Consider the following 12004-nt stretch of genomic DNA (forward strand, 5'->3'; position numbering starts at 1 on the left):
CTGCCGGAACACCAGAGCATGCTTTGTTACTGTTGCACAAAGATGAAGATCACCATTTAAAAGTTAGTCATGCATAAATATGTGATATGTTATGTGATTCAAAATAATGTAAAACGCCAAAGATAATGGCAAAGTAATTTTTATTTTACTTCCCCTCTTTTCTTCTTGTCAGTGTAGTTGACAAACTACTTAAATATAGTGCATAAGGTAATTATCTCAATCTTTGAAAGAGGAAAGAGTATCATATTATAGTTAATAGAGAAAAAATTATGTTTCCATAAATATATAATCCACATTTCCTTTGTAAAGGAACTCTCCCACTTGTAAAAATTTTTAGCTGGCAGCAAAATTTGCCCAATGAGTCATGCAATGTTGATTTAAAGTGCATAACACTATAACTTATGTCACGATTTGTGCAGTTCCTCTGTTGATGAAGGCTCTTTGTGGCCTATTTGAAGTGCTAAATCAAATATCTCATGTTCTCTTTTCACCAAAATGAGAGGCTGCAGCCACAACAGTCCCCTACTTCACACACTCCAGATAATTGAGACAAAAGCTAATCAATCAAATTTTATTTGTATAGCACATTTCAGCAGCAAGGAATTTCAAACCGCTTTATATCAAATCAAACACAGAAACACAATGCAACATAGAATCAGCAATCAAAACACAACAAGTAGAGTTCCATCAATAAATTTGTAATTGATTATGTTTTAAATCCTAGACAGGTTGGTTTTTAGTTGAGTTTGCATCCATAAAAAGTTTACCGGTTACACTCCTACTGAGAGATAAAGAGATAAAAAACACACCAAGGTTATAATCTTTGATGAAAGATTTAATACAAACCAACAGGATAACTTGGGGACATTGGAGTATGATGTATGTTTATACTCATGAGTATGATTTTACAGTTGATGAAGAGGAAAAGAAAGAAAAACAGCTAAACAAAATTAATCCACAAATCCTATTGGAAAATCATTAAAGGTTTAAAAAATGAATCCTAACTTTTTTGCCTCTAACACATAATCAAGAGATTTAGGTAAAGTTAAACCCAAAAGGTGATATGAATCAAAGCATGCAACAATAAGAATATGTCTCTATAAATTTTTCATTTTTCTAGTTTTACTAATTCTGGCATTTTTCTGCAAAATCACACATTATGGCAGGTAGCTCTAAAATTATTGCTCTAATTTAGTACTCCATATTTAGATTTACTTGGTGCTCTACCTGAGAACCACAGAGCCCTCTGTAGTCTTACCGCCAGGGAATCTCACCGTACAGTTTAAAGGCATGTTGTAATCAGTTTCTTGAGGGGTAAAGGTGAGGGTCGACGTTGTTGACCACAACCAATAATTCAGCTTTTTTGACTGCGTTTTCCTTCTTCCGTTGTGGCTCCAGGAGAATGTGGGAGGAGAGACTGGACAGACATGAGTAACTTTGCAGGTGGCAGTCACTGTATTACTGATTTCTATAGACATCACGGGAGGCTTAGGAACTCCTGTACAATCAACAATTTTCACAAAATTACTTGTTAAATAGTTATTCAAACATGTAAATGGTTTAGAATTACTGAAAAGGTCTCCAATATACTCACGGAAGATGTTGAGGGTCACCTTATTTTGTACGAAACTGTAGCTTTTATGTTGTGGAATTTCAATTCTTAAGTAAAACGGACCAGTGTCGGTTTCTCTGATGCCATACAGCTGCCAGGTGCAGTTGCCGGTTTGAAGGGTTCCTGTAATTCTGGATCGTTTGTGGAACTCATCCGTTAGTCTCAAATTGAGGAAATTTGATGCGACGATCGTGTCCCCTCTCTTCCAGAATCCCCGCCATCTGTTCAATACTTTATTTGTCTTGGGATACATATATACACAGGGAACGACCACACATGAGCTATGAAGAACAGGGATTCTTGATGGCACATTTATGAGCCAGTCCTTGCCCCAGATTAGAGATTCAGCCATCCCTGCAAAAATGCACAAAAACAGTTAAATGTTCTCAGCAAGTAGACAGTGATAGAATGGTGATATTCCATGAATTGTCATTATAAGAACAAACTTACCACAAACCATCAGAATTGAGAGCCACAGTTTCAGGTCCATCATTAGCTGACTAGAAGTCTAAAAATCCAAAATAAAGATTAAGATAAACATGTAAAAGTCTTTAGTGTCGATGAATTCTTCTTAATCTTCAAAGTAATGTCCCACTCACCTTGAATTTTATTTAACATATGACTGAAACTAAACCTTGTAAGATTTGAGAGTTTGAGGCCAAAGATTATATCTCTGTCCAAATGTGTGGTGACAGTGAGTCTTGTGCTTATAAAGCAAAAGCTCAGACCTTGAAGCCAGAAATTGTTACAGATTGAAATCAGACTTTCCCAAAAACATAAGCTGATTGTTTTGTTGCATTTTATTTGCTTTTGCCAGGAAAATATTTTAGATGAAGAAAAAAATAAATGTAGCACATGTACTAAATACAGTCTGCAACAACGTGTTGTTTGAATAAAATGCTTATGCTGTAAAATCAGTACAAGCATCCTTATTCATGACTTCCTGAAAGTCATCACAGTGTACCCAGCATCAGGTGTGGAGCAATTAAATATAATAATGCTTGACATCAGATAAAATCTTTGGAATATTAATATTTTTCAGCGGTTCTATATGTCAAAATGCAAAAAGGAATATATATTTGTACTGCTTTTTCTTAAACATGTTAAGGCTTTAGCTCATCATAGTTATGGTGACAAAATAATATCCATTTGTTAAGAAACATATGGCTTCTGAATTTATTGCCACTTTTGTCAGATGCTTGTGAATTGACCCGTTGAATATAGTACATTTCAAGTCATATCAATTACTTCATACACAGACCCACTCAGTTATACACGTGCCTTGCCCATGGGCACATCAACATATGACAGTAGGAAGTCGAAATTGAGCTCAGCTTTAAATTTTGTTTGAAAATTCATTCTTCGGCCACTTTATAATTTACACATTCATTGTTCTTGGTTGGACCTTCTGACTGATGTTACAAACAATAGGGTGTTTATAACATCAGTCAGAGCTTTTGGTCTAAATCCACCCTGGTCTTCTCATGCTGTAGTCAATTTCTTTGAAGATTCGATGTGTTTTCCATTTTAAAAACTTTTAAAAGAGAAGTGAAAATATAGAGAAGGCAATATAGAAGCCACATAGAGGTAAAAAAACTGAAAAGGTGGTGTGGCAAAGTTGCATTTTGCTGCATGATGGTTTTAAGAATTCAATGTTTTGTGCATAATTTTACCAATAAATGTATGCCAGTGTGATGCCAGTTCATCCTAAACAGGAACTAGTTCAAATTCATTCAGTCAGGTTAAAATGAATTAATTAATGTTCCAGTTCACCATCTAAACATTGTGAGCTAAGAAAGCCAACATGATCCAACTTTCAGTGATTCAATGTAATTTTGTTTAAATAAAGACAAATAAAACAGAGTTTTGCGTAGATCATGACGCTATAATTAATTGTCATATTATCATGGCATGTTTCTAAAATACTGTTTGCCTCTACATCGTATTTAAGCTTAACTACCAAATGAGGACTTACAATGTCAGTAGATTTACTTTCTCATGACGCTGTTGTACCAGACGCCATCATAAACAATCTAGTTAATATGGCATGAATATATAACTGTTTTTATATATTCATGCAGATGCACCATTGAATGTGAACGTTGAGTACAAGGTCGACGTAAAGGAGGGAGAAACTGTGGATCTCACTTGCTCCGGTGAGGCTCACCCTCCTGTCAGTCGCTATGAGTGGCACAATGAAACTGGAGCACAGATCTCTCAGGGAAACCTCTACATAGTGCCAAATGTTTCTAGAACAATAGGAGCAATGTACTGTGCTGCTATCAACGATGAGGGAAAAAATGTTTCACGGCCCGTCCAGCTCAATGTTTTATGTGAGTTAAAAAAAGACATAATGTCAGATAAGGTGTTTTAGGAAGTGAAGGCAAACCAAAAAGACAAACATTGGCGTGGCATCTTGCAGTTTATTTACTGATTTTTTTTTTCACACGAGAAAGCAAAACAATGTCTAATAAATAAAGGAAAAGCTGCAGTCTGTCTACCTGTTTGAGGAAAAAATATTAATATTGTGTTGTGTAATTAATGGTTTAATTATATTTTAAGTTTGTTCTGTGTACTGCAGATGTTCTTTGCAGTTCCCCTTTCAAATGCAATCTACATCTCAACAGTGTTAACCAGGTTAAATAAAGGAAATGAATTCTAAAAATATTTAGAATTCATTTCCTTTGGGTTACATTTAACTCTCAAACATTAGAGTGCCTCATAAGACACTGTTGCTTGCAGCTATAACTTTTCAAAATAAGTCTTGTAAATGCATGTATCAATAATGGCTATTAAGCTGTTGTAAAAGTGTACCTAAATGTATTTTTAATTATTGTTTATGAAGCAGGACTCATCTGGTTTCAACACATTGTGCAAGTGTTGTTGTCTTTAGAATTTCCTCTTTTACGTGGAAGATTGTGATATCTGTTTAACGTGTTAAAAAGTAAAACTGTTCTGACAAAAGAGATGAACTTTAAAAGGATCAAATGATGATCCTGTAGTTGTTGACCTGCAAACTTAAGAGTATGACTGTTCAATAATAAACGATGTGTGGTTGTTGACGGGCATGTACTCTTGGTCAAGTGTGGAAAAACCCACAGATGCATGTAAGTGTGTTCAGAATTTACTCTCAGAAAGGGAAGTTGCTACAAACTTCTGTGACATTTTTCAAAACGTCAACATCTGTTACTCAAAAAAGCAACAACAAAAAATCCAAAACCAAACAAAAAAGAAAAACGGAAAAGTTTCAACCTCGTTTTTCCTTTTGGCATCACTGTCCATATCAGCTGACACAAACAGCATATTTTATTTTTAAATTCTTTATTGACATTGGAAAATGTTCGACTCATTCAGTAGCGGACAAGGAGAGTGATTTAGCGATTCACTGGCTTTAATATTGTTGGAGGATGATGATGAGAGACGTGACCAGGGACAGATTGAGGAAGAGTTCAGACTAGCTGCTGCTGCTCCGTAAGAATGAGTGAAAATGTTAGCTAACACTAAGCTCCAGGTAATCAGAAAAACCCATAACACCGTAATCATGATGGCCCGTGAGATATTTTAGTAATAATTGTTAATTTCAATAGAAAATATAATAAGAGAAAACAAATAAAACTGTTAGAAAACAACTATTGTACAATTTAAAAATATTTTAAAAATGACTAGACACATAAACACATAAATCAGGGAGAGTTGTTGCCAAAATGTGGAAATGTTCAACATATGATTGCAAGAATTTTAGGGTTGAGTAGTTAAAGTTTGCCGTTAGTAATTACTTCAAATTAACTTATTGCACTACAAGCCCGTTAAGTTGTCCATGCTTTATGTTAAATTATTCTGTATATGTACATCTGTATGGTAAACTTATTGTCAGTAAGTTGGTTTTCATAGAGTTAGTGTTGAAGAAAGAAATAATAAGTTAGCTTAATTTGGAAAAAGCTTGGCTCTCTCTATTTCCTTCCTATTTCCCGGATTCTTCCAGCGAGCAGCGTGTGCCAATCAGGAGCGAGAAAGCGTGATGACGTCACAGAGTTACAGCGTTTAATCTCATAGGAAACCACAATGAAGTAACAACATGAGCTGCAAAGCAGCCAAGATACAGACTCATTACCTGAGACAAACAAAGAATAAAAACAAGGACAGAGAAAGAAAAGGCAAAGACATGTCTTTGGAGAAGGCTGATGCCAAAACGGCAGAAATATACCAGCAATCTGAATTATTAACATTGTGCACTAACTTTTATAGTGAAGGCGTTTCTCTCCTTGTTAATGTATTCAATTAAGGCGTACCCCTGGTTCGACCAACCAGGAGCTCCCCTGAACACTCAGAGGAACTTAGACCTTCCCTTAATTTCACGCCAGAGATCAAAGGCCATTTGCTCTCTGGAAGAACAATGGAGCAAGCAGCTGCATCCTGGTCTTCTGGCTCTAAGGCCATTTGGGCAAATAAAAGCATAAAACAAGACTTCACATATACCTGTGAAATTCGGAGCGTCTCCTTCACAAAGTTAAGCTCAGTAATAGATTATCTTCACAAACCTAATTCTGGTCTACTGCATTCAGCATTTTCCAAAGATTTAAGTCCTTGCTTTATCACATAAAATCCTGAACAATTTTCTAATACTAAACAACACATTTTCATTGAAACAATTTCCATTTGGTTCAGATATTATCATAGACAGTACAATTTTCAAATACATTCAGCATTCACCATTCTAAACTTAGATAATGCACTTTAATTATAAACTTGCTATTAATACTTAGAAAAATGTTAATGATCTCAACATTCTATGTTGCATTTTAGTTTAAACCATGCCAGATGTGATTAAAAGACCTTTAATGTTCTGTGAACCCAACCGAGTTCTGTTTCACAGGCAATACTAATTTTATGGCCTCCTGACCTCTGATAACACAGCAGGAGGAACCTCACAGAGAGATCACAGATTTGACCTACTTCTAAATATTTACCGATAGAGTAGTTTTAGTTTCAAATCCTTTACACAAACTTGTTTAAAATTAAGAAATTTGTTCAAAATCAGACTGTTCATTATAACCTTTACATCTGGGGTAAGATTAGCTGTATTAAGCACTCCAAAATAATAATTTTCCGTAACATTAGGAATAAATCATACATTTCCTATAATTTGCGTGTACTTGTGGGGTTTGAAATTGAAAGATAAAAAAATGAAAAACAGTGGCTGGTGGAGACACTTTTTAATTTCCACCTCTGGTTGTGTTTCCCCGTCGGATGCTTGTCTTTGCTTTCGTACACTGTATCAATCTCTTCTCTAGTTACCAGTGCTACCAGTGTTTTGAGTTTCTAGCTTCATTGCTCACCTGTGCTGCCTGGACTTTGTACTCTCTGGATATCGTCATTGAATCATCAAACTCAGTTGCCACGTCTACTTCTCTGCATTTGGGTCCACACCACTACTACCACTAGTAGACAAACAGAGAGCTATGCATAACTAGTGTGTGTGCTATCTGATTCAAAAGCATGGAAAATGCCAAAAATAACGGCATAGTAATTTTGATTTTACTTCCCTTCTTTTCTTTTTGACAGTGGAGTTGACAATGGACTTAAATATAATGCATCAGGTCATTATCGCAGTCTTTGAAAGAGGAAAGACTATCATATTACAGTTAATAGAGAAAATTTAGGTTCCTATATATATTTTATCTACATTTTCTTTGTATGAGACTCTCCTTGTAAAAATATTTTGCTGGCAGCAAAATTTACCCAATGAATCATACAATGTTGATTTAAAGTGCATGACACTATTACTTATGTCACGATTTGTGCAGTTCCTCTGTTGTTGAAGGTTCTTTGTGGCCTATTTGAAGTGCTAAATAAAATATTCTATGTTCTCTATTCACCACAAATGGGAGGCTGCAGCCACAACAGTCCCCTACTTCACACACTCCAGATAATTGAGACAAAAGTTAAGAGATAAAAAAACACACCAATGTCTTAGCACTCTGATGAAAGATTTAATACAAAAAACATGGAGACTTTGGAGTATGACTTAAATTTAATAGTCAGTGTAAAGTTAAACTCAAAAGATGATATGAATCAAAGCATGCAACAATAAGAATTTGTCTCTCTAATTTTTTTGTAGTTTTACTAAATCGGGCCTTTTTCTGCAAAATCACTTTGTCATATGGCAGATAGCTCTAAAATTATTGCTCTAATTTAGTACTCCATATTTAGATTGACTTGGTACTCTACTTGATGAGAAGCACAGAGCCCTTTGTAGACTTGTTGACTTTGAACAACACAGTGCAGTTTATAGGCTTGTTGAAGTCGGTTTCTTGAGGAGTAAAGGTGAGGGTCGACGTTGTTGACCACAACCCTTTATTCTGCTTTTTTGACTTCGTTTTCAGTTTTCCAGTGTGGCTCCAGACGAATTTGGGAGGAGAGGCTGGACAGACATGAGTAACTTTGCAAGTGGCAGTCACTTGATCTTGGACTGCAACAGACATGATGGGGGGCTCAGGAACTCCTGTACAATCAACAATTTTCATAAATTCAGTTGTTAAATAGTTATTCAAACATGTTTTACTATCGTGAAGTAAATGGTTTAGAATTACTGAAAAGGTCTCTAACATACTCACGGAAGACATTGAGGGTCACAGTATTTTTTGAGAAAGTGAAGCTTTTATGTTCTGGAATTTCAATTTTGAAGTAAAACGGACCAGTGTCGGTTTCTCTGACACGATTCAACTGCCAGGTACAGTTGCCGCTTTGAAGAGTTCCTGTAATTCTGGATCGATGGTTGAACTCATGCGTTGGTTTCAAATTGGGGAAATTTGATGCGACAACTGTGCCCCCTCTCTTCCAGTATCCCTTCCATGTTGTCAATATTTTTCTTGTCTTGGGGTAAACGAAACTACAGGGAATGACCACACATGAGTTTTGAAGAACAGAGATTTTTGATGGCACATTTATTTTCCATTCCTTGCTTGAGCCTAAAGATTCAGCCATCCCTGCAATAAAGCACAAAAGCCAGAATACTTTCTTAGCAAGTAGACAGTGATAGAATGATGATATTCCATCAATTGTCATTATAAGAGCAAACTTACCACAAACCATCAGAATTGAGACCCACAATTTCAGGGCCATCATTAACTGACTACAAGTATAAAAAACCAACATAAAGACTAGGGTAGACATATGAAAGTCTTTAGTGAATTCTTCTTAATCTTAAAAATAATGAACCACTCACCTTGAAATTTCTTTAACAAATGACCGAAATTAAATCTTGTAAGATTTGAATGTTTTGAAGCCAAAGATTATATCTCTGTCCAATTGTGTGGTGAGAGTGAGTCTTGTGCTTATAAAGCAAAAGTTTCGACCTTTAAGCCAGAAATTGTTACAATCAAACTTTCCCCACGTCATAAGCTTATTATTACATTGAATCTTGGTACATTTTCCAGGAACAAATTTTAGATGGAGAAAAAATAAATAAATGTAGCACATGTACTAAAAATCTGCAACAATGTGGTCTTTGAATAAAATGGTTATGGTGTAAAATTAGTTCAGGTATCTTAATGGATAACTTCCTGAAAGTCAGCGTAGTGTACCCAGCAATTAAATATAATAATGCTTGACATTAGATCAGATCTTTGGAATATTAATATTTTTCATCAGTCCTGTGAGGACTTGGTTTTCTGTGTTTGTTAGCCCTATGTTGTTGTCATCCTCTCCTTGGGCTGCCACCTTATCGTGGTAGAGGGGTTTGAGTGCCCCAATGATCCTGGTAGGGTCACCCAAGGCAGACAAGTCCTAGGTGAGGGGCCAGACAAAGTGCAGCCTGAAGACCCCTATGATGGATAAAAACTTTGGACTGCGTGCTCCCTCGCCCGGACGCAGGTCACTGGGGCCCCACTCTGGAGCCAGGCCTGGGGGGGGGGGCACGACAACGAGCATCTGGTGGCCGGGCTTTTACCCATGGAGCCCGGCTGAGCTCAGCCCGAAGAGGAAACATGGGTCCACCCTCCCATGGGCCCACCACCCATGAGAGGGGGCCCACCACTCATGAGAGGGGCCAAAGGGGTCAGGTGCAATGTGTGATGGGTGGCGGTCGAGGGAGGGGACCCTGGCAGTCCGATCCTCGGTTGCAGAAGCTAGCTCTTGGGACTTGGAATGTCACCTCTCTGGTGGGGAAGGAGCCGGAGCTAGTGTGTGAGGTCGAGAGGTTCCGGCTAGAAATGGTCGGTCTCACCTCGACGTATGGCTCTGGTTCTGGAACCAGTCTCCTTAAGAGGGGCTGGACATACTTCCACTCTGGAGTTGCCCAAGGTGAGAGGCGTCGGGCAGGAGTGGCCATACTTGTTGCTCCCCATCTGGGCGCCTGTACATTGGGGTTTACCCCAGTGAATGAGAGGGTAGCCTCCCTCTGCCTATGGGTGGGAGGACGGGTCCTGACTGTCATTTGTGCTTACGGGCCAAACGACAGCTCAGATTACCCACCCTTTTTGGAGTCCCTAGAGGGGGTACTAGAGAGTGCTCCACCTGGAGACTCCTTTGTTCTGCTGCGGGACTTCAACGCTCATGTGGGCAATGACAGTGAGGCGTGGAGGGCGTGGTTGGGAGGAACGGCCCCCCTGGTCTGAACTTGAGTGGTGTTCTGTTGTTGGACGTCTGTGCTCGTCATGGATTGTCCATAACGAACACCATGTTCAAGCATAAGGGTGTCCATATGTGCACTTGGCACCAGGACACCCTAAGCCGCAGTTCGATGATCGACTTTGTCATCGGATCTGTGGCCGTATGTCTTGGACACTCAGGTGAAGAGAGGTGCTGAGCTGTCCACTGACCACTACTTGGTGGTGAGTTGGCTCCGCTGGTGGGGAAGGATGCCAGTCAGACCTGGCAGGCACAAACGTGTGGTGAGGGTCTGCTGGGAACGTCTGGCGGAATTCCCTGTGAGATGAAGCTTTAACTCCCATCTCTGGCAGAACTTCGAACATGTCCCAGAGGAGGTGGAGGACTTGGAGTCTGAGTGGACCGTGCTCCGTGCCTCCATTGTCGAGGCGGCTCATTTGAGTTGTGGCCGCAAGATTGTTGGTGCCTGTCGTGGCGGCAACCCTCGAACCCGTTGGTGGACACCTTTGGTGAGGGAAGCCGTCAGGCTGAAGAAGGAGTCCTATCAGGCCTTTTTGGCCTGTGGGACTCCGGACGCAACCGATGGGTACCGGCTGGCGAAGTGGCATGCGGCTCGGGTCGTTGCTGAGGCAAAAACTCGGGTGTGGGAGGAGTTTGGAGAGGCCATGGAGAAAGACTTCCGTACGGCTTCGAGGCAATTCTGGTCCACCATCCGGCATCTCGGGGGGGGGGGCAGCAGTACAGCACCAACACTGTTTACAGTGGGGATGGTGTGCTGCTGACCTCAACTCGGAATGTTGTGGGCCGGTGGGCAGAATACTTCGAAGACCTCCTCAATCCCACCAACATGCCTTCTATTGTGGAAGCTGAGCCTGGGGACTCTGGGTTGGGCTCTCCAATCTCTGGGGTCGAGGTCGCCGAGGTGGTCAAAAACTCCTTGGTGACAGGGCCCCGGGGGTGGATGAGATCCGCCCGGAGTTCCTTAAGGCTCTGGATGTTGTAGGGTTGTGTTGGCTAATGCGACTCTTCAATATCACATGGACATTGGGGGCAGTTCCCCTGGATTGGCAGACTGGGGTGGTGGTTCCCCTGTTTAAAAAGGGGGACTAGAGGGTGTGCTCCAACTACAGGGGGATCACACTCTTAAGCCTCCCTGGCAATGTCTATTCGGGGGTTCTGGAGAGGAGGGTCCGTCAGATTGTCGAACCTCGGATTCAGGAAGAGCAGTGTGGTTTTCGTCCTGGTCGTGGAACACTGGACCAGCTCTACACCCTCAGCAGGGTCCTGGAGGGTGCATGGGAGTTCGCCCAACCAGTCTACATGTGTTTTGTGGACTTGAAGAAGGCGTTCGACCGTGTAACTCTGGGAGCCCTGTGGGGGGTTCTCCGGGAGTATGGGGTACCGGGCCCTTTGATACGGGCTGTCAGGTCCCTATATGACCAGTGTCAGAGTCTGGTCCACATTGCCGGCAGTAAGTCGGGCTCATTTCCGGTGAGAGTTGGACTCCGCCAGGGCTGCCCTTTGTCACCGATTTTGTTCAATATTTTTATGGACAAAATTTCTAGGTGCAGCCAAGGTGTTGAGGGGATCCGTTTTGGTGGCCTTAGGATTGCATCTCTGCTTTTTGCGGATGATGTGGTCCTTTTGGCTTCATCGGGACATGATCTGCAGCTCTCGCAGGAGAGGTTCGCAGCCGAGTGTGAAGCGGCTGGGATGGCGATCAGTGCCTCCAATTCCGAAGCCATGGTCTTGAGCCATAAAAGGGTAGAGTGCCTTCTCCGTGTC

At 40.4% G+C, this 12004-nt stretch overlaps 1 protein-coding gene and 1 long non-coding RNA gene across 2 annotated transcripts; both read right to left on the reverse strand.

Moving 5' to 3' along the window:
- Window positions 1–705: 705 nt before the first annotated feature.
- Window positions 706–2311, reverse strand: LOC122831376 (sialic acid-binding Ig-like lectin 14). Its single transcript, XM_044117505.1, has 4 exons — window positions 2212–2311; window positions 2063–2120; window positions 1595–1966; window positions 706–1498 (listed from the first exon to the last, which is right to left on the reverse strand). Exons 2-4 carry the CDS (start codon window positions 2103–2105, stop codon window positions 1224–1226), a joined length of 690 nt encoding a protein of 229 aa, XP_043973440.1. The 5' UTR covers window positions 2106–2120; window positions 2212–2311; the 3' UTR covers window positions 706–1223.
- A 5271-nt stretch (window positions 2312–7582) lies between these two features.
- Window positions 7583–8938, reverse strand: LOC122831381. The gene is made up of 4 exons (XR_006370682.1): window positions 8838–8938; window positions 8695–8744; window positions 8227–8598; window positions 7583–8114 (listed from the first exon to the last, which is right to left on the reverse strand). It is a non-coding gene; the product is annotated as an uncharacterized LOC122831381 (long non-coding RNA).
- Between the last annotated feature and the right edge of the window lie 3066 nt (window positions 8939–12004).

This window comes from Gambusia affinis, linkage group LG05, assembly GCF_019740435.1.
Source record: "Gambusia affinis linkage group LG05, SWU_Gaff_1.0, whole genome shotgun sequence".
Taxonomy (NCBI): Eukaryota; Metazoa; Chordata; class Actinopteri; order Cyprinodontiformes; family Poeciliidae; genus Gambusia; species Gambusia affinis.

What these genes read in the sequence shown, in the direction of transcription:
- LOC122831376 (XM_044117505.1), bottom strand. Translation starts at nt 2,105, where the DNA reads ATGATGGACCTGAAACTGTGGCTCTCAATTCTGATGGTTTGTG. An exon ending in CTCAATTCTGATGGTTTGTG is followed by an intron (nt 1,967 to 2,062) that starts GTAAGTTTGTTC and finishes GCATTTTTGCAG; the next exon opens with GGATGGCTGAATCTCTAATC. An exon ending in GGTGACCCTCAACATCTTCC is followed by an intron (nt 1,499 to 1,594) that starts GTGAGTATATTG and finishes TTGATTGTACAG; the next exon opens with GAGTTCCTAAGCCTCCCGTG.